The sequence below is a fragment of the Giraffa tippelskirchi genome, chromosome 6, assembly GCF_054371585.1.
Source record: "Giraffa tippelskirchi isolate mGirTip1 chromosome 6, T2T-mGirTip1v1.2.pri, whole genome shotgun sequence".
In the NCBI taxonomy this organism is placed as follows: Eukaryota; Metazoa; Chordata; class Mammalia; order Artiodactyla; family Giraffidae; genus Giraffa; species Giraffa tippelskirchi.
In genome coordinates, this window is record NC_137280.1 from 82932957 (window position 1) to 82958244 (window position 25288).

General features: G+C 48.5%; 1 protein-coding gene and 1 pseudogene across 12 annotated transcripts in view; both read left to right on the forward strand.

Annotated features, from left to right (window-relative positions):
- The window catches only part of SUGP2 (SURP and G-patch domain containing 2), a 32193-nt gene extending 7273 nt beyond the window's left edge, over positions 1 to 24920 (forward strand). For 5 of the 12 annotated variants that reach the window (XM_081496179.1, XM_081496183.1, XM_081496182.1 and 2 more), the window contains exons 4-11: positions 2451 to 2571; positions 6978 to 7465; positions 8500 to 8611; positions 13712 to 14229; positions 16044 to 16105; positions 19056 to 19192; positions 19816 to 19936; positions 22418 to 22694. In XM_081496179.1, coding sequence (XP_081352305.1) covers positions 2451 to 2571; positions 6978 to 7465; positions 8500 to 8611; positions 13712 to 14229; positions 16044 to 16105; positions 19056 to 19192; positions 19816 to 19936 — 1559 coding nt within the window. In that variant the 3' untranslated portion in view covers positions 22418 to 22694. Of the gene's footprint in view, positions 1 to 2450; positions 2572 to 6977; positions 7466 to 8499; positions 8612 to 13711; positions 14230 to 16043; positions 16106 to 19055; positions 19193 to 19815; positions 19937 to 21816; positions 22695 to 23827 lie in introns of those variants that run through there. The other 7 variants (XM_081496180.1, XM_081496188.1, XM_081496186.1 and 4 more) reach the window with 3 other exon arrangements.
- Positions 11363 to 13168, forward strand: LOC145509319 (small ribosomal subunit protein eS27-like pseudogene; annotated as a pseudogene).
- Positions 24921 to 25288: the final 368 nt, after the last annotated feature.

Below are 25288 nucleotides of genomic sequence, written 5' to 3' on the forward strand. Positions count from 1 at the left end.
AGAAGTTCTTTAGCCAGTTGGAAACAAATCAGAATTTTAGGAGAAAACGCACACTGACTGCCACTCATTCATACATGCCTGCCAGTCCTGTAAGCGTGTGGATGTATGTTTGTAGGCAGTATTGCTTTACTATCTGGGTGTTTGTATCATCTTACAGCCAAGGTTAAGAAGCCTTGTTCCAAAAGTACCCCTTCTCTGCCCCGCCCCCCCACCCCCAGCCCCGAGTAATTACTTGAAAGTAAATATAGGCCACAGTCTCTAAGGATCCCCCAGGCTTCTGAAGGGAAGAAATCACAAAACCCAGCCCCTCCTGTGCTGGGATTAAGGGGATATAGGAGAGGCCCCAGCCCAGCATGGGGAGTCAGGAAGGTTATTTCTGAACTGTTCTGAGGGCTAGGTGGTGGAGGCACCTTTTCACCTGCTCACTTTTCTAGACTGGCTAGAGGTTGAGAGATCACTTAAGTATACCTGGTAACCTGCAGTTAACGAGTTGGCTTACTGGGGAGGGGAAAGACAAAGAAGAAGGTAATAGAAATAGAAGTGACTGGCTGTGTGGTGTCCCTTTCCCCTCGCCCTTCGCTCCCAGGATGGGTGTTTTCACAGCCCAGAAAGCCCAGAAGTCATGAGCACACATAGTGGCCATTGAGGAAGTCCCTTTTTCCTCTGATATAGTTTTCAGCTTCCATTGCCCCAGTCAAGTTGGTAAGTTGCATTTGTCCCTGAATCTCTTCAGTCTTCACCCTTGTGGAGCCCTGACTGCTATAGGCACTGGGTAGGTCCCTCCGTGGATGGGCGGCCACACCTACTGCCAGAGAGGGAGCCTTTCAGAAGTGAGCTCAGGGCTGAAGTGGGACCTCTCTTCCCCACATCCTCCAAAATAGTGGGGTGGAAAGTCTGTGTAACAATACGGAGAGGAACGAAAAGGTCCCCCACAACCTAAAGTTGCCCACCACCATCCCCTGGTTGTGCTGCTGTGCAGGCATGCCTGTAGCTGCCATCTTGCTGTACTGAAAACACTGCAGTCTGCTCCTTTACAGGGTTACCAAAGGCTCTTTGCTCTGTTTCTGCAGCATTTGCTGCATCTCCCTTGATGTTGAGTCATAGTGCCTTTTATTAAAGGCTTCTGAGCCTGAGCACAGCTGGGTCTCTGTGAAATTGGCATCTGCCAAGCATTGGCTCCTGTCTGGTCATCAGGCAGATGGCACCAGTGCCCACATCTTACGGGGCACAGGCTGCCACTACTTGCATTACTGTTAGAGATGCTGGGAGGATATCTTTGGTTGAATTTCTTGATTCCTACTATTATTTTCATTAAAAAAAAAAGTTGAGTCCTCCTTTAAAGGAGATATCCACAGAATGATTGCTGGGCCAAAGGTAAGATCCACTTTCTGGCCCTTAACTGTGGTCATCTTCTCTAGAGTTGGTTGCAGAGATGCACAGATTTCATTGTCTTTGAAAGCCTCTGACTTTGAAGCTCTTACTGTTTTGTAAAATCATGTAAAATTAGCAGTTCTATAAAGTGAGAGCCAACAGCAACAAAAAGAAAATAATTTCAGAGGGGAAATGAAATGACGATTGAAGGATTGACGCATCCTGTATTAAGAACTCACACTGATGTTGAGAATATCGACACCATTCCACAACAAACTGGAAAACCTCTCCAGTTCAGGGCTGATTTTTATTGAATGAATGAACAAATAGACCATCTGTGCTATTAAAACTGGCAAATATCAAAGAAAATTCACACTTAAAAAAATGTTTTTTTCAAACGTTCAACAGATGCCTTCTGTGAACACCTGTCGTGGAACTATTGACTTTTTTTTAATATTAACTTTTTTAATTGGACAATTTTTCTTTGTGAGCTTATGTATGTTTTCTGATTATACATCATATGCGTTTATTTTTTATAGATAAAGCACAGAAAAAAGTGAAATCCCTGCTAAATCGACCACCCATAGATAACCTCTGTTAACTTTCTGGTATATTTCTGTCTAATCTTTCTTTCTGTGTGTCTATTTATTTATATCTCTTCTTCCTTTCTTCATATTGCAAATTACAGTTTAGATATACTTTTTACATTATTTTATACCTAGCTACATTTTATGTCTTTCTGTTTTCCCCTTTATACTGTGAACAAGTTAAGCTACATGCAAAAAGTGATGTGGAGTTGCTACATACCATTTCCTTTTATAGAGTATTGCTCTGTACAGTCACTAAGTTTGCAACTGTTTCTCTCCTAGTGATTATGCTACTATAGCTTTTGAGAGGATATTTTGTATATTGGTTTCTAGAATAACAGGCCCTTTCCCTCTTTTCAATGCTGGTCTCTTGTGAAGGAGGATGTCAGTTGCTGGTGCCTGCTTAGGCTCCATCCTTAGGCTCTATCCTGACCTTCCCAGGCCCCATGTGGTCCCATGTGTTTCTCAGAGAAGACCTTCTGTGTGTTCCAGAAGTCCCCCAGCGAGCAGATCACAAGGTGGTGGACATCATTGACCAGCTGGTCGCACGCATCATCGGAGGCAGCCTGTCTCCCAAAGAGAGAGCTCTTCTCAAGGAGGACCCTGTTTACTGGTAGGTCTCTAAATGGTGCTCTTCTGAATCCCTCCTGTAAAGTGCAGGGCAGTGTTCCTGTTGCTTTGATGGTGTCCAGAGAAGAAAGTGAAGTGTTTATTTTGAGCTGTGGTGTCAGTAGGAAGAGTATGAGGATGGGTCAGGTTCATATGGGTTCCGACTCCTTGTCTGTGCTGATTTGAGGATGTGGTGAGAGACGCATGCAAAGAGTGAGTATAAGATGAGCAATACGTCACAGCAGTTGTTTGTGATTTATTACTGCTCTCCGTTCAACTGTCTTCCGTTTGTCTTATTGCCTCTTTGCTTGAACAGAACAATTTTTTAAAATTAAAGTTTCTGCCATAAATATTAATACAGTATTTGCTCATTAGAAAAGGAAAAGAATAGAAAGTTGGGCGAAGCCACCTGTGTTCTTACTGACATTCACTGGCACTTGGGGGTATTTGTTAGCAGTCTTTCTGCTCATTGTAGGCTTTGGTTTTTCACACAGTTGTGATTATGCTGTGATATACCCTACTCCTTTGACACAGGAAAGTGCTCATGTTTCCTGCTTTTCAGATGGCTGTGTTTACTGGTCTGCAGAATAGGTGATCAGTTTATTTAGCCATTCCTCTCTGTTGGATTTTTAGAATTTTTTGTTTTTTAAATAACATGCCCTTCCCTTATTTATTTAAATTTTAAAAACAATTATTTGTTTGCTTGCCTGAGTCAAGTCTCAGTTGGATCGTGCGGGGTCTCTCTTTGAGGCGCGTGGACTCCAGCTGTGGCACCTAGGCTCAGTAGTTATGGGGTGTGGGCTGAGTTGCTCTGCGGCATGTGGGATCTTTGTTCTCTAACTAGGTATTGAACCTGTGTCCCCTGTATTGCATGGTAGATTCCTTTTTTTTTAGTTTATTTATTTTTGGCCACGCTGGGTGTCTATTGCTGCGCGCAGGCTTCCTCTCGTTGTGGTGAGCGGGGACTACCCTTCGTTGCAGGGCATGGGTTTTCCATCGGTGTGACTTCTGGTGCAGAGCATGGGGCTCTCAGTCCATGGGCTTCAGCAGTTGCAGTATGTGGGCTCAGGAGGTGTGGCCCACAGGCCTCATTGCTCCATAGCATGTGGAATCTTCCCCAACCAGGGATCAAACCCGTGTCTGCTGCATTCGCAGGTGGATTTGGACCAGCAGGGAAATCCCTAAAATTTCTGTTCTTGCTGTTGTAATTGCTAAAGATGCTTGAAAGGTAAAAATTTCTGTGTAACGGTGCCAGAGCTTTGGTGCTAACCAGTATGAGTTCCTGGAGGAGAGTTAGAAATTGTTATGGTTTTATTTTTACAGAATTCTTGAATTAACCAACGTTATGTTCATGTGTTGAATAAGATAGGCATATAACTTAAAAGTTAAAAAAAAAAACCCAATAACCTAATTGCCCCAGTATCAGTTATTGAATACTTTTTATTTAGCAGATCTTTTGCTTTTTGTGCACTTGGTACCATTCTAAGCACTTTACTGATTTAAGCACTAGCTGGCTGAACCCTCATAAACAACTTCTTGAAGTAGATATGTTGTCATCTTTACAGACAACAGAAAACTTGAGGCTTAAAGAGACCTCTTGCCTGGAGGATGCACAGCTAGTAACAGACAGAGCTGAGATTCACACTCAGGCTCTGTGGCCTCAGCCAGTGCTTATGCTGAACAGGGAGGCTAGGTAGCTGCAGACTGACAGATGAAAGCAGGAACCAATTCCTCTGGGTAAGATGTCACTAGACTTGAAAGACCCAGGGGCAGTTTGCAGGTGATTGTCGAGGTCATTGGGCTGGAGGGAAGGGGGACCCTGAGAGGACTGGGAGCATTTGTCCCTGGCCTGTGACCGCTGCACACTACCCAGCAGGCTCATAGTCACTGACAGCCGGGAGTGGTGGACAGAATCAGCCAGGCTTGGGGGTACATGTGGTGGTGGTGGTGGGCAGGCCTGCAAATCAAAAGCAAGCATGTATTTGAGGAGAATCAGCATCATGAAGGAGGATCACCAAGCTCAACAGATCTGACACCTGAGACAGAGTTACTATAAGAAACGATTGTCTAAAAATACATATGTGATTAATAGTCTTAGATGGATAATAGCATATTATATCCGTGAAATAGGAACTGCTTATTATGGAAAATAGCCAGTTAAGGACCTTGGAATTGAAGAATGTGATTGTTGAAATAATCTCAGTGGTTGGCTGATAGAATTGACCTGAATGAAGAACAGATTAGGGAGCTGGCTCAGAGACTTCATCACCTGTGAACTGCAGAATTACCCAGAGCCTATAAGAAAGAGTGTGCAAAGAAACAGTGTTAAAAAAAAAAACTAGTAAACGTAGGTTTTTGGCGTATATGTTTAAATTCTTAAGTCAAAGTAGTACTTGTATATGATTTACCAAAAAAATTGATGTTATCACAAAAGACAAAATGTTTCTGCCACGATCCATTCTCATGCCAGTTCCACTCATTTTTTTTTTTTTTTAAATGCCTGAGCTGTGCGTCTTATGAGATATTAGTTCCCCAACCAGGGATTGAACCCAGGTCCTGGCAGTGAAAGCACCAAGTCCAAACCACTGGCCCACCAGGGAATTTCCCAAAGCATTTTCTTCGTATTGAAAAGTATATAATTCAAACCTCACAGCAACGTGGTGAAATAACTTATCGTTATCACCCATCCCATCTTGTAGATGGAGAAACTGAGGCACAGAAAGAGTCAGTAAATCTCACAGCTAGTAAGTGACTACACTGGGATTTGAACCTGGCAGGCTAGCTTGGGAGTACTCTGTGCTTTTGATGTTATGTTCCACTAGAGCTGGGGGAGACGGGCTTGTGACTGACGTGTTGAGCCTGCACTTGGCATCAGAACGGACCACAGAAAAGCAACTCCCATGGTGGGATCCGGGTCACCTGACATTTACTCCACTTTCTGTCATGGATAGAGGGCTGCATTGGAGTGGAGAATTGGAGCATCCGTGTCGGTTCACTTTCCCTTATGTGGGAACCTAGGCTTGTTAGGGTGCAGTCTTACAGGGTGCTGCTGCTGGCCCGGCAGAGTGTCTGGGGCAGCAGAGGAGCCAGCACAGCCTGTTTCCCCAGATCCAGTCAGACCTTGACTGTAGTGAGCATCAATAGGAGCTCCATACAGAGCCGCCCACCAGGGACACGCGCATCACACAGAACTGCCAGCATCCTGCTGTGCACCGCCACCTCATGGCCAATCAGCTTCTGCCGTTGGCAGTGGGGAATCTTATCTAATATATGATCTCAATAGCAGACAGTCCAAAAGCCTCGTGAAATACTGCCATACTCACCAGACGCTACTTATTCTTTAACACAAACTGAAGTTGAACATTCACAAAAACCTTGGTATGAATGAGGTCATGGAGAAAATTACAGACCATCCCAGGAAAAGAAAATCATGTTGGCCACATTGTGCAGTGCATAAAACTTGAAACCAGCAACAGTCTAAATAAAACTGGCTTCTAATTACTTTTGTATGAAAGAGAATTAGAATTGAAATTAGAAACTCTTCAGAAGGAAGTAGCAGGTTGGGGGAAAGGTACAGCCTTGCATGTGTTTATCAGAAATAAAGAGTGAAGATAACCATTCAATTCAGGAGGCAAGGAAAAAATGGTGAAAAAAGCCCAGAGACTAGGAAGGAAGGGTTAATAGAGATGAAAGAAAGTGCTAATGAAATGATCTGCGAAGTAAATAATGTGAAAGACCCCTCCATTCCCCTTTCTCACCCACTCCTTAGAGCAAATTCTTATGTTTACTTTTTATTCTTTCAACATATGTGAAAAAACAGATATACATCGGTGTTGTGTACACAAAGGCAGTTTCATAGGGTATGTTTCAGTGTTGGATTTCTGTAGCTTGCTCTCCATGGGCTGTGCCACGGCTCTCTCTGTGTTAGTGCATGCAGTGTCAGTACATGTAACTCAGACTACTCTTTTCTGTACTCTTCTCCTTATGACTCTGGCACATGATTTCACATCAATGGCACGCTGTCCTTAATGATATAATTAAAAGGCCGCTGAGTGTCCACCATTTGAAGGGTGTCACCTCCTGAAAGCAGTGTCTGGGAGCAATCCCTGCCATTTCCTGGCAGCAGAGGGCTTCCATGTGAGGCCACCAGGAGCTGTGAGCTCCTTCATGGTGCTGAAATCGAGGAGGAATCAAGCAGTGCCCCGTCAAAGCTCCTGATCACCCTCTGGTCACTCTGAGCAGGACACATGAGCAGGGCCCAGCGCTGGGTCCTTGGTAGAGCTGGGCAGAGCCTCTCCACCAGCAAGGAGGCCACCAAGTAGAAAGGGTTTGTAGAAGTGCATTTACAGCAGCAATTTGGCTATGCTGGTATGTTCACAAATGTCCTGCTATTCCTGTTTTGTTACATAGGTTTTTGTCTGATGACAGTAGTCTGGAGTATAAATATTACAAGCTGAAGCTGGCAGAAATGCAGCGGATGAGCCAGACCTTGCCAGGAGCAGATCAGAAGCCAGTGGCAGCAGAGTGTGCGGTCCGGGCTATGCTATATGCCCGGGCGGTCCGGAGCCTCAAGAGGAGGCTCCTACCAGGGCGGCGGCGGGGGCATCTCCGAGCTCAAGGGCTCCGGGGCTGGAAAGTGAGGAGAGCCACCACCGGGACCCAGACCCTGCTCTCCTCAGGCACCAGGCTGAAACACCATGGCCGGCAGGCCCCGGGCTCCCTGCAGGGCAAGCCGCCCCAGCCGGACAGAAGTGATGCTGCCAAGGAGTGCCCACCAGAGCTCGGCGGACCCTCGTCTCAGGACCCCAGCCCCGAAGCCTCCGGTCCATCCCCCAAGCCAGCAGGCTTGGATGTCTCCGAAGCCCCTCAGACCTCTTCTCCCTGGCCGTCTGTTGATGGTGAGTGCTCACCCCTGTCCCCGTCCTCTGGGCCCTAGCCCCAACTCTGATCCGTCTCCAGGGGTCTCTGCAGAGGCAGGCAGCTTCATTGGGCTGGGCTGGGCAGCAGACAGCAGCAAAAGGGACCCAGCCAGGATGGTGCACACCGAGGCACTCTCCTCCTGCTTCCTCCAGGGGCTGGCCCTGGAGTCTTGCTGCCCTCTTCCTCTTGTCCTGAGCGTGGAGCCAACATGAGTGCTGCCTGCTAAGTCTGTGCTTCCCTGCACAGTTCCCCTGCTGGCCAGCAGGGTGTGCCATGTGCCCGCGCTTGGGGCATTGAGCTCCTTGATCCGATTCCCTCTCTCCTTGCCCCTTGTCCTGCTCACAGGGCTGCCCTGGTTCTCATTCTGTTTCCTCTTCCCTGCTAAGCTCTCTTGTTTCCTTCCTTAGAGTTAGGTGACTTGCAGTTTCTTCTGTTTCTCCCAAACTTTGCCTTCTCCTTCCACAGCAGGGCTGCCCTGTGGCCAGTGCTTCCCCTCAGCACTAGATGGGAATGTAGAGGGAAAAAAATTGACTCAACTGATAACATTTTTCTAGTTATTGCTATGTAACAAGCCAGTCCACACTGTGGCTTCAAACAGAAAGCATCGAGTGTTGTTTCAAGTCGGCTAGGCTGGGCCTGCCCAGCTGCAGGCAGTGGCCTGTAGTGAGGGACTGTTAGCTGAGGAGCTTGTGGGCTATATGCCTGTCACCCCCCAACAGTAAGCCTGATGGTTGGATTGGGTATCCAGGAGATGCAGAGGAGGTGCTTGAGGCGTCTCAGGCCCAGGCTCCACATTTCTGTCACATTCTCAGTCAGAACGAGTCCTAGGGCCAGCCCCAGTTCAAGGGGAGAAAAGAGAGCCCACCTCTGCTGGACAGAGCGGCAGAGGCACGTGGCAAAGGGTAAGACCACAATTACGGGCCATCTTTGTAATCAGTCTCCACAACCCCATGATGTTCATGTGGAAATTGGCAGCTCAGAACCAGTACATGACAGTTGCTTTATTTTGTAGTTGATACGAAGACAATGGAGACTGCAGAGAAACTGGCCAAATTTGTTGCTCAGGTGGGACCAGAGATTGAACAGTTCAGCATAGAAAACAGCATTGACAACCCTGACCTTTGGTATGTACCCATCACACCCCTCTGATTTATGTTTGCCTTGTGAGTGTCCTGAGAGCGCATAGAGGGCTGCCCCCAGGGTAACTGCTCTTCCACCGAGCTCAGGGCTTTTCCGGAGAAGCATCTGTCTGCGGTTGTTGGAGACCTGCCCTCATCTGGGGCGTCAGGAAAAGCCGCCCCTAGAGGGAAGTTTAAGCTGAATCCGAAGGCTCAGTGGGTGTTGGTCGGGGAAGGGGGAGAGAATGCCCTGGCAGAAGGACGCGTAGGTTCCCTAGAACCTTTGCAGAGCCAAAGAGGAAAGTGTGTCCTCACCCGTGAGTCTGAGGAGGAGGGCACTGTCCCTGGTCATGCTGGCAGCTCTGGGCCGGATAAGAATGTGCTGCTCGTGTAGCATGATGATGGGTTTTGGTCCAGGTGTGAGCAGCAAGCACTTCCACATAGTAGTGGCTTGGCACCCTTGTCCATTCTTCAGTGGGGTAAACATTCAACATTCCATAGCCCAAGGCCATAGAACCCACTCTGCCTGCGGGGTGCGAATTCTCCTTAAGGGGGAGGCCGCCTGAGGGCCGTGTGTTCTCAGGACTGAGCCTTAACTTGGCTGAGCTCCCCTTGGAGTGGGTGGGATTCCCATGTTATATGGATTGCATTCTACTGCCAGCTAGGGGTTCTGGACCGTTGCCCTGTCCCCAACGTGCTAGAGAGTTCTGCCTTAGTTTACTTAAGGATACGGCTAAAAATTTTACATTTCCTGGCACATTTCTGGGAGTCATTGTATCTAAGCTCTTCTAGCAAATTTGGATGTTGAGTAGGTCCTGCACTGGGTACCTCTTGCTTCCTGTGAGACCCAGACCAGCCACATGGAGCACTGGTGGCCTTGTAGGTACTCAGCCTAGTACTGCCTTTTATAGGCCTTGGGGCTGCTGGGCCTTACAAGTCTTAGAGCTGGGCTGCCACCGCATGCCAGACCTCACCCTGGCAGGGCCAGGCAAAGGCGACAACTCAGTGAAGGGCAGGTGGGAGCATTTCAGCAGTTTCCTTCTTCCCCCAGTGCAGAACGAGAACTCTGCATTGTCCTGCTCACTCGGCACTGGCAAGGCTTGGTGTAATTCCTCTGTCTCTGTGGCAGCCTTGTCTGAGCAGTGCTCCTCAGAAGACGCTGTCCCGTCTGTCCCCTGCAGAGAGAGCCAGAAAACCTCAGCAGCTTCAGGTGGGGTGATGCATTTTCCCCCCCAGTGCTTATAGGATAGCTTGAAAATGACTGCATCCAACACCCACCTATTTAGTAAACGGCAAGATGACTTTGTGTTTCTTTCCCTTAGAAGAATCATACCTGTAATGTGTTCAGTAGTTGCTTCAGTTAATTTCACTTTGTGTTTGTGGTCATGTCATCAATTTGACACAGTCAAGTTCATTTGTTTCTGCTGAGAATCTATTTGGAGGCTTTGTTTCTTATCCTTTTTAATTTAATTTTTAAAATAAATACAGAATTTGTATGGCTCTAAAGTAAAAATTACCAAAGGTAAACTCAGAGAAGTCTCATTCCCCCCATCCATCAAGAATAAGAAACCTTTCTCATTTATTTGTAGCATGTGTGTGTGTGTTTCCCTCTTAGTTCTTAAAGCACAAGTAGGTTTCTGTATGTAATAGGGTCTTTGAAATAGAAGGGGAAACAGTGGAAACAGTGTCAGACTTTATTTTTTTGGGCTCCAAAATGACTGCAGATGGTGATTGCAGCCATGAAATTAAGAGACGCTTACTCCTTGGAAGGAAAGTTATGACCAACCTAGATAGCATATTAAAAAGCAGAGACATTACTTTGCCAACAAAGGTCCATCTAGTCAAGGCTATGGTTTTTCCAGTGGTCATGTATGGATGTGAGAGTTGGACGGTGAAGAAAGCTGAGTGCTGAAGAATTCATGCTTTTGAACTGTGGTGTTGGAGAAGACTCTTGAGAGTCCCTTGGACTGCAAGGAGATCCGACCAGTCCACCCTAAAGGAGATCAGTCCTGGGTGTTCATTGGAAGGACTGATATTGAAGCTGAAACTCCAATACTTTGGCCACCTCATGTGAAGAGTTGACTCATTGGAAAAGACCCTGATGCTGGAAAAGATTGAGGGCAGGAGGAGAAGGGAATAATAGAGGATGAGATGGTTGGATGGCATCACCGACTCGATGGACATGGGTTTGGGTAAACTCTGGGAGTTGGTGATGAACAGGGAGGCCTGGCGTGCTGTGATTCATGGGGTCGCAAAGAGTCGGTCACGACTGAGCGACTGAACTGACTGACTGACTTTGTGCCTCGCTTTTTTCCCTTCACAACATATCCAGAAGTCCCTCCGCCTGACCCAGCTGTGTCCTCATTCTCCAGTCTGTCGTGTTGTCCTCCCCATGCAGCCACATCTCACCCTGCTCCCAGTGTACTTGAGTTATGGGTCGGCTTAAGAATACAATTAAGAGGGATTCCCTGGTGGTCCAGGGGTTTGAGAGTTTGCCTGCCAGTACAGGGGACACGGGTTCAGTGCCTGGTCCTGGAAGATTCCACATCCCGTGCACCGCAACTGCTGAAACCCAAGCACCCTAGAGCCCATGCTCTGCAACAAGAGAGGCCACCACAGTGAGAAGCCCACCCACCTCGAAAGAGTAGCCCCTGCTTGATGCAGCTAGAGAAGCCTGCACACAGCAACAAAGACCTAGCACAACCAAAAATAAATAAATACATCTTGAGAAAAAAAGAATACAATTAAGAGATCTGCATGGGCTGGACTTGCAAAGGGATCAGCCTGCTTTTGGCAGGAGTTTTACTGCATCCTTCCTTGGAAAAGAAGGAACATAAAAAGAAACATCTTGTTCAGGGTCCAAATTCTTCCTTTATGGATGTAAAAAGTCCAGGTCGCTACAAGATTACCCTGCTTTTCAGCCATGCTCAGACTGGTGCTTTGTGTAAGTTGTTCAGTAATGTTGTGTCAGCCAACAGGAGGAAAGACCAGATTCATAGAGGGGTGTTCATTTAGAAAAGCAACACTGTGGAGAAGGCAATGGCAACCCACTCCAGTATTCTTGCCTGGAGAATCCCAGGGATGGCGGAGCCTGGTGGGCTGCCATCTATGGGGTCGCACAGAGTCGGACACAACTGAAGCGACTTAGCAGCAGCAGCAGCCTTTCTTATATAATCTAGAAACCACTGCAGCTGAGAGTGAATGCTAAGCAAGTGTGTTTTTGACTCTGTAGGAATCATTTAAATGACTTTTAAGTACATACCAAGCATCTTGTATGAAGGGTTAAGTAATATTATTTAAGAAATAATTCTTTAAGAGCAGAATATGTGGAATAATTTTGATCTATTGAGCTGAAATTTGGTTTAGGTAAGATTTGTTATGGAAGGATTTAGTAAACAGGTAACAGTACATACAAGAGAAATAATCAGTTGTCTCTACTGATATTAACATAAAATTTAAATTTTAAATCAAATTTTAAAAAAATATTAATAATTAAAGGTTGCACCCTCAAATTGTGAAATCAGATAGATAAACTTGACAGAGGAAGAGATATTTTCATTAAATCCATTCTACTAGGAAAAGAGTTTCTGAAGTAATTGCTTTTAAGTTTTATTCTGAAAATCTATCTGTTGCATATCTGTGTGTTTAAAATAAAAATCTCTGAATAGAAAAAAAAAAAAAAGAAAAGCAACACTGATGATCCACACAACTTCCTGAGTTTGTGTTCTATCAGAAGAAGCCTTTTCAGTTCAGTAATTCCAGTTCATCCACCTAGATTAACTAATTATGTTTAATTTTGTAAGGTATACAACTTGCTCTCCTATTTTGATGTCAGTTTTTCAATAAAGGTTTGATTATGGGTGAAAAAAATACAATTAAAAATATTTCCTGTAGCATAGAACCAATTTAAATATTTTTCTAAAAAGCTGCCTAGTGGTCCCAACACCATTTGTTGAAATGGTTGTCCTTTTTCCCCCTTCATCAGATACTGTGTTTCTGGTCTTTCTCTTGATCTGTCTGTCCATAGACCAGTATGATACTGTTTTAACTGTAGAGGCTTTACACACCTTGAAATATGTAGTGGAGCTGGGCCTCTTATTGATCTTGTTCAGGGGGTGTTGCTAGATATTTTGCATACTTATGTTTCTGTATGCATACCTGCTGGCTCACACGGTAAAGAATCTGTGTGCAGTGTGGGATATCTGAGTTCGATCCCTGAGTCAGGAAGATCCCCTGGAGAAGGAGATGGCAGCCCACTCCAGTATTCTTGTTTGGAGAATCCTATGGACAGAGGAGCCTGGCGAGCTATAGTCTATGGAGTCACAAAGAATTGGACACTACTGAGAGATTAACTGTTCACTTCATGAACTTAAGAATCATGTTCAGATCCAGGAAAAAAAAAATGATGCTTTTACTTTTATACATTAATATTTAGTTGGGGAAGAATTGACTCCTTTATGAGATTGAGTTGTCCTTTCCAAGAACAAGGGCTGTCTTCCTTTGGCCCAAGTATATTTTGTGTGTTTTTGGTTTCTCAGCACCAGCCACACCTCCAAGCTATGACTAAGGCCACCGAACTCTGAGGAGCAGAGAGGCCTTGTTGCTCCTGTATTCACACAGCTTTGTTGCAGGACATGAGGCAGGAGGTGCTGTGGTTGACATACCTTTCTCCATCTCATGGCTGGAGGGCGGGAGGAACAGAGTCACAGCACACACAGGCCTAGAGTGGCCGGTGACGTAATTAGAAAGAGATGAGGTAAGGCCCAGGCCGGATCTTCTGGGTGTGGTGTTAGAGCTCGTTCCAGCATGTTCCCTGACCGTCCCTGCATACCTTGCTCCTCCAGCTCCCTCCCCAAGAAAGCGGTTAGGCCTCTTATGTTTCTGGCTCCTTTGTTAAATTACTAGTATTCCTCAAACTTTCTATCTCATTATAAGGCTGACCATCAAGAAAGAAAGGCTGACTTTCTACCACAGCTTGTAGAAAGAGGTCATGTATCTGCTTCTTTGTGCCACCCCTAGTTCTGTCAGGTTCATTTGGACAGTTTCAGCAAATAGGAATGTTTAGAGAACCCTCTGGTTAACCAGTGTATTTCATCTTTATCCTAGGTTTCTACATGACCAAAATAGTTCGGCTTTCAAATTCTATCGAAAGAAGGTATTTGAACTGTGTCCATCAATTTGCTTTACGTCATCTCCACTGAACCTTCGTGCCAGTGAGAGTGCCGATTCTCAGGAGAGCCCCCTGGAGCCCATGGAAGGAGAAGGAGAGTTTGAGGATGAGCCCTCTCAGCACGAGGCTGAGCTGCAGAGCCCAGAGGTGATGCCTGAGGAGGAGGAGGATGAAGAGGAGGATGAAGAGGAGGATGAGGAAGGGGGTGAGGAGGCCTCCCCTCCTGGAGGGGCCTCCAGGCCGGCAGAAGGATCCAAGTCTGAGGGCTCGGAGGGCAGCCCCCCAGCCGATGGCCTCCTGAGCGAGGTGGCCGAGGACAGCCCGGCTGGTGGGCCTGCCCTATCCCAGGCCTCCTCAGGGGCCTGCTTCCCCCGGAAGAGGATCAGCAGCAAGTCATTGAAGGTCGGCATGATTCCAGCTCCCAAGAGGCTGTGTCTCATCCAGGAGCCCAAAGGTGAGTGCCTGGGAATTAATCCAGTGGCCTCAACGCATCTTCTGTTTAATATCTGAGGAGGAATGATGCTCAGCTGTGGGCCATGGAAAATTGTGGAGACGTTGCCTGTTTTGAGGAATTTACCTGACCCCCACCAGCCCAAGTTTAGCTGCATGATGACTGTTTGGCCCCTGTCACCCCTTCTGCCTCTGATTACTCCAGCTAACCTGGACATTACCTTTCAGAATCCGCCCCCAGGGCCAGCACAACCTGGGGTTCTTTGGTCTTGTATTTTATTTAACCTAAAATAGTCCTGTTGGTTTTGCACACAGTCCAAAATGTTCATGAGAAACTGACGTTTCCAGTTGGTCCAGAGATGGCACTCTAAGGAGATGCTGCCTTTGGCTTCTAGCACCCCACATGTTGCTTGTTATTTTCCGTTATTGCTCAGCTTCCAGCAGGGGAGTCCTGGCTGTAGGAGGAACAGGCCTGGGTCATCTTGGCTGTTTGCTGCCTGTGATCTAGAGGGGTGCCCAGTTTTCTGAGCACTGCCCCCGCACCCTCCTGCAAGGCCCCAGGGTAGTGATACCTGCTTGATGATGTTGAGGCAGGGGCCACGGAGCAATCTTGGGCAGCAGTTAGTGGGACCTGTGGAGTCCATGCTCTGCCAGCCTTGGCCGTGGAAGGCCATCTCCTGCTCGCCTATAGGGAGGGTCAAGGTTCTTGAGGTACAATTTACCAGCAATAAAAGCACACCCTTTTCAAGTGGATAGTTCATGGAGTTTTGGCAAAGGTGTATAGGCGTGAGCCCCCTGGTACTGCTGAGCTGGAACTTCTTCCAGAAGTGTCTCTCTGTCCCTCCACAGTCTCCTCTGCTGCCTGGCTCCAGCAACCACTGACGGTTTTCTGGCCTGTGGTTTTGCCGTTTTTGGACTGTCAGTAGGTAAAGCACATCGTGTGCCACTTTTGGCGGGCTCCCTGCCACCCACCCAGGTCTCCACACAGCCAGGCCTGGGCCGTGTTTCTTGTGTGGGGCTGATCCTTCAATGCTTGTGTGGGAGGAGGTGGTTTTGGTGAAGAGTGCTCCACTGTGTGTAGAGTCTATGTGTTCAAAGTTATTGAGAACATCATATTCACACCCAACAGTATCAGTCTAGTTTCTCCTGCTAACCGTTCTCATGGTTTCTGTTTAGAAGCTGTGTTGCGATCGATTGGTAACTCTCTACTAAACTCTTCTGTTCTTCAGAACTTACCAGAGGGCGGTAGCACATCAGAATACTTGCTATGATGGCCTTCATGGGGGAAAAGTGGGGTTCTTTCTATTTTAGAAGCTCTCAGTTATTTGATAGGGTGGTTGAGATAGTACCAGACCTGCTAGTCTCACCTTTGTCAAATATAATAATAATAATAATATGGTCTAGTGCTCTGTATGAGAAGTGTGATTGTTTTTACTGGAAAGTTCTGTGTGGACTTGAGTTCTTTATCTATGGAACACTTGCAGAGACAGGAAGAGGGCACAGTGTCACAAATCGGTCATTTGTTGAAGCAAAATGCATTTCTCCAGTCGTGGAAAGCAGTGCATGTGTGGGGTCTGTCATCAGAAACGTGGTGGTCACACTTAAGGAGACTCTCCCGCAGCAAGGTGGCACTCAGCCGAGCCTCTGTGTTCGCTTCTGCACTCTGCGGGCCAAACGGCTGGCCCCGCAGTACAGCTCCTAGCCCCCTCTGTCGACAGCAGGGCTGTTAGTCAAAGCCGCAGCATGCTTGTCTTCCAAGTGTCAGTAATTTGGGGAAAGCACATGTATTTGTATATATACATTTTTTTTGTCTTCCAGTTCACGAACCAGTTCGAATTGCCTATGACAGGCCTCGGGGTCGCCCCGTGTCCAAGAAGAAGGTAAGCATGGCTGTGCGGCCATCATAGCAAGTATTCTGATGTGCTACCGCCCTCTGGTAAGTTCTGTGTGACAGAGAGTTTGCCCGAGTTCTCAACGGTACTGGCTGCAAGCTGTACTCACTCTGCAGGCCAGGTGTCAACATGCAAAGAACCACACACAGCCTTCTCTCTCTTAAAACTGGTTTGCATTGCCCAGAGCACAGGATGGAGTAATTAGTCTATTTAATGGATGGGTAAGGCCTGATGTGTGCAGTGGGTCGGAGAGATGAACGAGATAATGTCTCAGCCATTGAGAGGTTCAGATTTAGTAGACTATAATTGTGGTTAAAAGAGTGTGCTGCTTTGCTAGTAAGCTGAGCGTGTGTGCGCTCAAGTGTTCGTTAACGACCCAGCACCTACCTCCTGTGCTCTCTTTTCCATCTGCCCACCCAGAGGCAGCAGTGAGCAGGGCTATCAGCAGCAGAAATGCGCAGAACCGAGAATGGCAGAATGGCGGGTGAGGAGGAGCGAGGTGGGAGACCTGATAGAAGCCCCAGGGCAGACTCAGGTCAGCAGCGAGGCCTCTGTGCCTAGAGTGGAGTGACGGGGGCGGGGCGCTGAGGAAATGCAGGTGGCAGCAGCCAGGTCACGTGGGGTCTGTAGGTGGGGTCAGCACTGGGCCCCTTCTCTGGGAGAGGCGTCAGGGAGCCAAACAGTGGTGGGGACTTGGGTAGAAGACGTGGCCATTATGACTACTGTGTGGAAAGCAGCCTTGTGCTAGCGGGCCAGGCAGAGCTGAGGCCCAGGCGGGGTGAAGTGGAGTTGATGGGGACTTACTGATGGACTGAATGTGGACCAGAGAAAGCCAAGAAGAGTCCAGGGTGACTCTGGGGTTGTCGGCCTGGACAGTTAAGGGAACAGGGCTGCTGTTGACTGAAGTGAGGCGCCTCTGTGGGGGGTGGGTCATTGGAAGGAGACGAGAGTGAATTTCAGGCAGGTGAAGCTGGCCCATGTCACCTGAGATGCGTGGGGACATCACAGGTCCCTAGCAGTCCAGGAGGTAAGCGGGGAACCAGGTGTCTCTACAGGCGTCCAGGGGTGAGGAAAGCCTGTATGGTGGCTCAGACTGTTCTGAGTGCATTGCGCCTGTCTCAGCAGGCAGATGAAGCGTCAGTGTGACCTCAGTTACAGCTGGGAGCAGGGACCTTCCTGTGCCTGAAGCGTGTGTTCTTAACAGGTGTGTTGAGTTTTAAGCTGAGCCAGCACCCAGGTACCCGTCTGGTGAGGCACAGCCTGGTGAGAAGGCAGCCGTTTCAGGCTCAGCCTGGCCATCTAATCTTGGCATGAGGTTCTGTTTGTACATCTGTAAAGTGGGACAGTTGCACCTACCTTGCAGGTAGGAGATCCCTCAAGGATTAAATGAAATGGTGTTAACCTAGTATGCAGCCAGCTGGTATCCTGCCAACGTGGGTCTCTCTTTGGGGTGACTGCTGACAGGGAGGAGGTCTCCCTCATAGCTCTCTGTGCACTCTGCAGCCTGGCCTCAGGTGCATGGCTTTGCTCTGGCCCTAGGAGACCAGGCAGGCTGATTCTTAGACACAATTGAAAACTCACCAAGTCATGTCAATGTATGGCAAAAACTATTACAATATTGTAAAGTAATTAGCCCCCAACTAAAGTAAATAAATTTATAAAATAAAAAAAAAAAAGAAAAGAAAACTCACCAAGATCTGTCCGACTGAGTGGACCCCGTTCCTCCTGTTGCTTCCACTTGCACAGCTTTCCTGAAGCGGGGTGCAAGCCTGCCCTTAGGGAACCCATGGCCGGCCTTTCCTGTCTCTTCTCCACCCTCTTCCCACGCACACTTGTACCCTCCCTGCTGCACCTAGCTGCCTTGATCAGGACAGAGGAACCTTCTCCCTGGGAGTGCAGGAGCCCCTCTCAGTCTCCCCGGCCATAAATGGATTCAAGAAACAAGCTCAGGCGGCAGGAACTGTGAGCGCACAGTAGGTGCTCATGAATATTCATGAGTGAATGGAAATCCCCTTAGTTCACACGGGGCAGGTGTCTCCTCCAGAGGCCCCTAGGCCTTTTCATTCGTCTTTCCATAGCCTGCTCTGGGGCCCAGATCTCTGCCAGGGCTTCTTCCTTCTCCACCCACAAGGTCATTCCCAGGCTCCATCCTTCCCAGCTGCACCCACTTTCAGCGAGGTCTGCTCTGTGCTAGACATGGACCCCAGAGTCCAATTAAACCTCATCCCTGTCCTTGGGGAACACTCAGCTCCAGACCTGGGAAGGACCAGACACACACAGGTCAGTCAGGTTTGGCAAGTGTTGCCTGAGGGCTGCCCAGGAAGCTTCCAGGATGGAGTCACTGTCCAGCGTCATGAAAGTTCTCAGGAATGAATGAAACAATGAGAGAGGAGTGGACATCGAATAGAGAGGACCCTTTGAGACAGGTTTTCTGTACAGCCTCTTTCCATGCCTTTCTGGCCCCCTTCTGCCTTAGCCCTGCTTCCTCTCTGACTCTGCCACTCCAGGGGCCTTCCCACCTCAAGGCCTGTTCCACCCAGCCTGGGATATGCCCCCTGATCATCACACGGCCACTTTCTTTATTCAGGTCTCCACTCTGGGATATTCCTAGTCAAAACTTTTGGGCCCAGTCCCTACCATCCCCTCACAAAGTTTAGTTCACAGTCTCAACACTGCAACAAGAGTGGTCACAGCGAAGCCTGAGAGACTGGTCTGGTTCAGTTCTCTGGGGACACCTCAAGCTGTGACCTCCAACCTTGACAAATATCAGCCTACTCAGGGAATGTTGCCAGGACCGTGACTTGTTCTTGAGCATCTAGGGGCATCAAAAGGGCATTAGGGGTGTTAGTACTGGACCATGTCCAGGTGCAACCCAGGGCAGACTCTTGATCCAGGCGCTTTGCTGCCTCTCACGTGCCGCATTCTTCTCTCTCCTCAGAAACCCAAGGACTTTGATTTTGCCCAGCAGAAGCTGACCGACAAGAACCTGGGGTTCCAAATGCTACAGAAGATGGGCTGGAAGGAGGGCCATGGCCTGGGCTCCTGTGGGAAGGGCATCAGGGAGCCCGTCAGCGTGTACGCAGCAGGCGTCGGCGGCTGGGGGGTGGGCAGCTGTGCCCAGGGAGACAGGCTCTCTGGGGGATTCTGGCCCTAAGTCCTTTGACCGGCACCCCTTGGTTTCCCTGATGTTGAGCGTGGCTTCTAGCAGGTCATTTCCCTATGCAGGTGTTCACACAGATTCTGGCTGCATTTGCATAGACTTGGTCCCTGGCATTTGGCCATATTCATTATTATCAGAAAAGCCGAGTGGTAATTCTGGGTGGTTCGCTAACAGCCACTTCCCTTTCCTGGGAACCCACACTCAGGCTAGCCGAGAGAAAACACGGCCCACAGTTTAGTAAGCCCCACTAACATGCAGCAGGCATTTCAGTTAAAAGTGTACTTAGCACCTGCTGAGGGGAGGCTTTCTGCTGTAATAAGGGGCTAGCTTCTGAGCACGCTTCTCAGAAGGTCCACAGGCCTGCACAGGTGAGTATCCTTTGTCCCCACCGTGAACTGTGTCTTTATTTTCTCTTTCCCTTGCTGTTACTGGTGTGTCCCTCATACCTCCGTGCCCCTCTGGCGGCTCGGGCTGTGTCCGTCCCCTGGTGGCCAGGCTGTGGGCTCAGGTGTGGCTAACTGTCCTTTTTGCTCCTTAGGGGAAGTGCGTCGGAAGGGGAGGGGCTGGGTGCCGACGGGCAGGAGCACAAAGAAGACACGTTTGACGTGTTCCGTCAGAGGATGATGCAGATGTACAGACACAGACGGGCCAGCAAATAGGTATGTGTGTGAGCCAGTGGGGGGCACTCTGCCTGAGCTGACGTGCCAGGACGTAGAACACAAACATCAAAGTATCACTCTCCCCAAAATCATAAAACTCTGTGAGGGAAGCACTAGGAGTGTTTGGCTGTGGGCGTGTCCCACCTCTCACCTTCCAGGTTTGGCTGAAGGAACAAGCCCCGCGCTCACCCGCACCGCTGCATGCAGCCTGTTGTGGGGCCTCAGCGCCGGGCCGTCTTGTGGAAACAAGCTGCCACAGGAGTGGCCTTGTGTCCTGCGCGTGTAAGGGTGACCTCGAAGCTGGCACTGCAGAGGACGCCACTTTACCTCGTCTCAATTTGAGGGTCTTCCAGTCCTTTTCCTTCTGGAGGGCCTTTGGCCTATAAATATCCTTATCTTTTCCTCTCCTTTTAGTTGTCTTCCCCACCCATAATTTCCAACTCAGTTTTGAACAAAATCGTTCTCTCCCTGAATAGATGAAAACCATTGGTGAGAAAGATAAGGCTTGAAGCAGCAATTACTCTTAAAACTCCACCTCTGGTCCTGGATCAGCCCCTGGAGCCAGTGCCCAAGTAGGTTTGGTGTGTACACGGAAAACAAACATCTCTGCAGTTTCTGGTGTGGAGGTTCCACCCGCTGGCTTTTCTTTTTCTTAAAAAACAAAAAAAAACGCCCCATTTCCAGTCTGCTTTTGCCTTTCCCCCTTCTTCCAAATGCTTTTGGCAGCAGGTCTTCTGCAGGTCTCTGCTGGTTCCACTCAGAAGGTGGGGTTGCCCTTGAAAGCACCAGCACCCTGTAAGTGCTCGGGAACCGGCTACTGTTGGTTTTCCTGTCCCAGGACACACTGCTCTCTAAAAGCGATCTGTTAGCAAACTTAATCCCGAAACAGTCCTGGATTGTGTCTTCTCAAATTCAAATAGGGAATATGAATCAGGAATAATGAAGCCTGCGCTCTAGTACCACAGCCTGTCGGTCTGAGTGCTGAAGCTCTTTACACAGGTGGATTCGATGAACATGTTATATATGGAGTCTCAACTCTTAAATGCATCCCTAGAGACTTAATGAAATTTCACCGATGTATTCAGCAGCTAAATTCACTGGGGAGTAATCATTACACTAATGAAACTTTCCCCAAATTTACATTCTCTTTAAGATCCACAAAGCAAACTAGTTTTTTTTTTTTTTTAAGCCACCTAAGGAGTGTTTCCTGCAGAGGGGGTAGGAGGTGTAAACTCTTCAAGATTTCATCTTTGCGTGTGTGGCAGTGTAAAGAATTGTTTTATTATGGCCTTTGTGCAGAACAGAAAGGATCCTCTTGGGGTGGGCTCTGCAGCTGTTTGCTATTTCAAGACGTATGACGGCCGCCCCTTCCAGCTTCTCACACTCTGCCTCTTGCAGCTACATGTGGAATTCTCAGGCTGTGGGGATCTCTCAACCCTTCATCAGAAAGCAGCAGTGTTGAAGTTTTAAATATGTGTTAAAATCTGAAAAACGAGATCCTGCTGATACTGTGAGCTTGGGGGACATAGCAGTGAATTACCCCATCAGCCACTTTTATTGGCAGTTATGAAATCCTCATTTTCTCAAATCCTCAGCTCTCCTGGGCTGTAGTCCCAGCCTCCTCTGGATCTCTCTCGTCTGTCTGGCCCACACTCATGGGCACAGCATCATGTTCCCACCTGATGCTGCCTTTCTTCATGTCACGGGTAGTCCCCAGAGCTCTGCTTGCTTCTGGTCACTTCTGTTGTTGTGGCAGATCTTTATGGGTGGACATGTTGGAGGTGCTTCAGCAGAGTTGAAATAGCCTGCAGGGGTGGTGTGGTTTGGGGGAACCACAGCTTGGGGGAATCACCTCCTTTCTTTTTTAATCCTTCCAACAGCCTTCCATGTTGGCTGTGAGTCAGGCAGAGTGATCGAACTCTGAGACCTGGGCCTTGGTCCCCCGTGGCCTGTGACAGAGCACGCACGCCCAGCATACGCCCAGAGTGAGGTGTGCACCCCCAGCATGGGTTCTCGCTCTTCAAGCATTGCTTTGACCATCATATTCACTTTGTCCTAGTATGCTCATTCTTGGCTTTCTGCTTTTATTTATAAATAAAATACTTAAGGAATTCCCAAGATTCGAGCCCTATTCAATCCACAGCCTCCTGCCACTCCTCCTGGGGGTGTCCTGCTTTGGCTGACACTGAGCCTTTGGCAAACATCAAAGGGAACACCTACTTCTTGAGCCTGGAAAGTCCTGTAAACACTCAGGTGACATTTCTGTGGAGATGGCGTTGAGGCAATCAAGGCGTTGTGGGGGCCTGGGAGGAGCGTGGCGGTGCGTCCTGTGCCATCTGTCGGCCAGGGACCAGCACGCTGGCCCTCCATGCCTGCCTTTGCTCTCCCCAGCAGAGGCCACTCTGCAGGGAGCATGCATGCAAGCGTGACGTGCAGCTGCGTAGCCTTGTCAAAGTCACAGTGTCTTTTCTGTCATTCTAGTTCCAGGGGCTCTTCCGTGAGGACGACAGGCATCCGGAAAGTGCTAGCTCGCCACTTTGGGTGCTTACTGTCTCTGCCTTGTTTCCATCACTGGGAATCACATAGAGAGTTTTAGCTTTTTGGTCCTTGGTAAGACCTAGAAGACACTTGTGATGTTACAAAATGGAAGTTTTGGGGGCTTGGGGTTGTTTTTTCTTTTCTCTCTTTTTTTTTAATCTAAGAAGTTGTGGATGTTGTTAATCATTTAGCAGTTGAAATAAATGTAGAGAAAACCCAATTTTCTGTGGTCTCCATTGATGCATTTTTCCATCATACTGGTTGGGGAACATGTGGTGGATGTGGTGAGGCCTACATGGGGACAGATTGTAAAATTGCTGCCTCTCAGGCGTGTGCTCTGCCAGCCAGGGCGTCTCTGACTGCCCCGCTGCAGCTGGGGGGCCTGGTAAGTCACGAGGAACGCCTAAAGGGTGGTAGAGAGCAGGTAGTGATCAGGGCTGAGCATAGTGGCTGGGTCCACCATATTTTTTGTGGAGAACGAGGGGCTAGTTGCTGGGTACAGAAATCTGCCTTTGAGAGTGTGTCAGGATATGGGAGCTTTACCTGTGCTACCCACAGTTCACCTTCCCACCTCACAGCCTTCCCAGGGTTGGGATTCCAGTTGCCAGAGTTAGACCAAGGCCCACTCGGGCTTCGCCCTGACTTAGGAGCCGGCCTGTGGAATATCTTCAGAGCTCATTGCTGTTCCCATATGTGGCCCTGCCTGTGTCTGCTTGCTCCATCAGCAGCCCCTTGGCCCTTCTGGTGAGGAGGGAGGATCCAGAGCACACGGGTGGGCAAGCCTGGCACCTGCAGGACTGGTGGGGACCTCCACCTGAGCACAGCCTGATGGGCAGCAGCCTTGTTGTGCCCCAGGTAGCAGACAGCCCAAGAAGGTTTGGGGGGCTTTGTTAGCAAGTTAGAGGTGGAGGAGATAAGACCCCTTAGGAAGCTGGTGTGGGTCCCCTGAACCTCTCCTCTCACTGTCCCAGAGGACACTCAGGAGTGACAGGGGCCCACATAATCATGATAGGAGGTCTTGTCAGCCAAGAACCCACACGTTTGCTGTCGTCTTCACCGGAGCCCTGGAGGTGGTGTCTGACCATGACTTTCGTGCTGCTGCCTGAGAAAACTGCTCAGAACCTACAAGGACCCCACCCACTCTCCTCCTCCCTCTTGGGAGACCCCCTTCCCAGCTCCTCTATCACCGTGCAGGGCTGGGGAAGGTTACTTAGACAAAGGCACACAGAACGAGGTTCTCCACCCAGGAGAACTCAGGGAGGTCTTTACCTCAGGCCTATTTCCCCTCTGCGATTTGGGAAAGCTTTCTTTCAGTTTGGAAGGTAAAATTTCCTCTGCTACCTTGTCATTTAGGGCTGATTGGGACCTGAACATACCATTACCAGCATGGATGGCCTCTCCCCACCCTTCCTCTCCGTTCCCCCTCCCCTCTCCTGGGAAGCCTTCGGACCAGGACCTTGAGAAAGGCAGGTGGTGCTGCTGGAGAAGCTCTAGTCTGTGGACCTATGTAATGTGCACATGTAATACACACCAGCATACACGTCCAGGCAACATGAGTGTTTTCTTTGTAAAAGATTTTTTAAAATGCAAAACCCAGATAGATGCAGAACAAAGCACAGAGGTTTCCCCTTTTTCCCACTCCCATGTAAAAGTAACAAAATTTAAGACTCACCATGCATGCTCCTTGGAAGAAAAGCTATGACCAACCTAGATAGCTTATTAAATAACTTTGCCAACAAAGGTCCATCTAGTCAAGGCTGTGGTTTTTCCAGCAGTCATGTATGGATGTGAGAGTTGGACTATAAAGAAAGCTGAGTGCCGAAGAATTGATCCTTTTGAGCTGTGGCGTTGGAGAATACTCTTGAGAATCCCTTGAACAACAAGGAGATCCAACCAGTCCATCCTAAAGGAAATCAGTCCTGAATATTCATTGGAAGGACTGATGCTGAAGCTAAAACTCCAATACTTTGGCCACCTGATGGGAAGAACTGACTCATTTGAAAAGACCCTGATGCTGGGAAAGATTGAAGGCAGGAGGACAAGGGGACGACAGAGGATATGGCTGGATGGCATCACTGACTTAATGGACATGAGTTTGAATAAACTCTGGGAGTTCGTGATGGACAGAGAGGCCTGGCATGCTGCAGTCCATGGGGTTGCAAAGAGTCGGACACAACTGAGCGGCTGAACTGAACTGCCTGCTGCCTAGAGACTTGCTTCCTCATGGTCTAAACAGTCTTTCCACATGAGTATAATTTTCAAGTACTGTTTGTGACTAAGTAATGCCTAGCTAAAGTCAAAATGTACAGAATTGTGTTCCATGGGAAAATAATCTTCCACGACCCAAGGCACGCAGGCCTCAGATCCCTGTGTGTAGATGATTTTATATATGGGCATGTTTTAGACAGAACCCTTCTTAAAAATGCAAATTATACTTCACATTCTATTCTGCCTTCTGTGTTTTTTCACTTTCAAAAAAAACATTTAAGTATATATATGTCTTGGACTGGCTTTCTCAGGTGGGTGCTAGTGGTTAAGAACCACCTGCCAATGCAGGAGACATAAGAGACGCAGGTTCTATCCCTGGGTCAGGAAGATCCCCTGGAGGAGGGCATGGCAACCCACTCCAGTATTCTTGCCTGGAGAATCCCCATGGACAGAGGAGCCTGGCGGGCTAGTCCACAGGGTCATAAAGAGTTGGATATGACTAAGCACGCACGCATGCACACGGAGAGCCTTGGACTATCCTTTATCTCACAAGTTCCCCACCGTAGCCACGTGGGTTGTCCAGAAACTTTGGCCTGACATCACAGA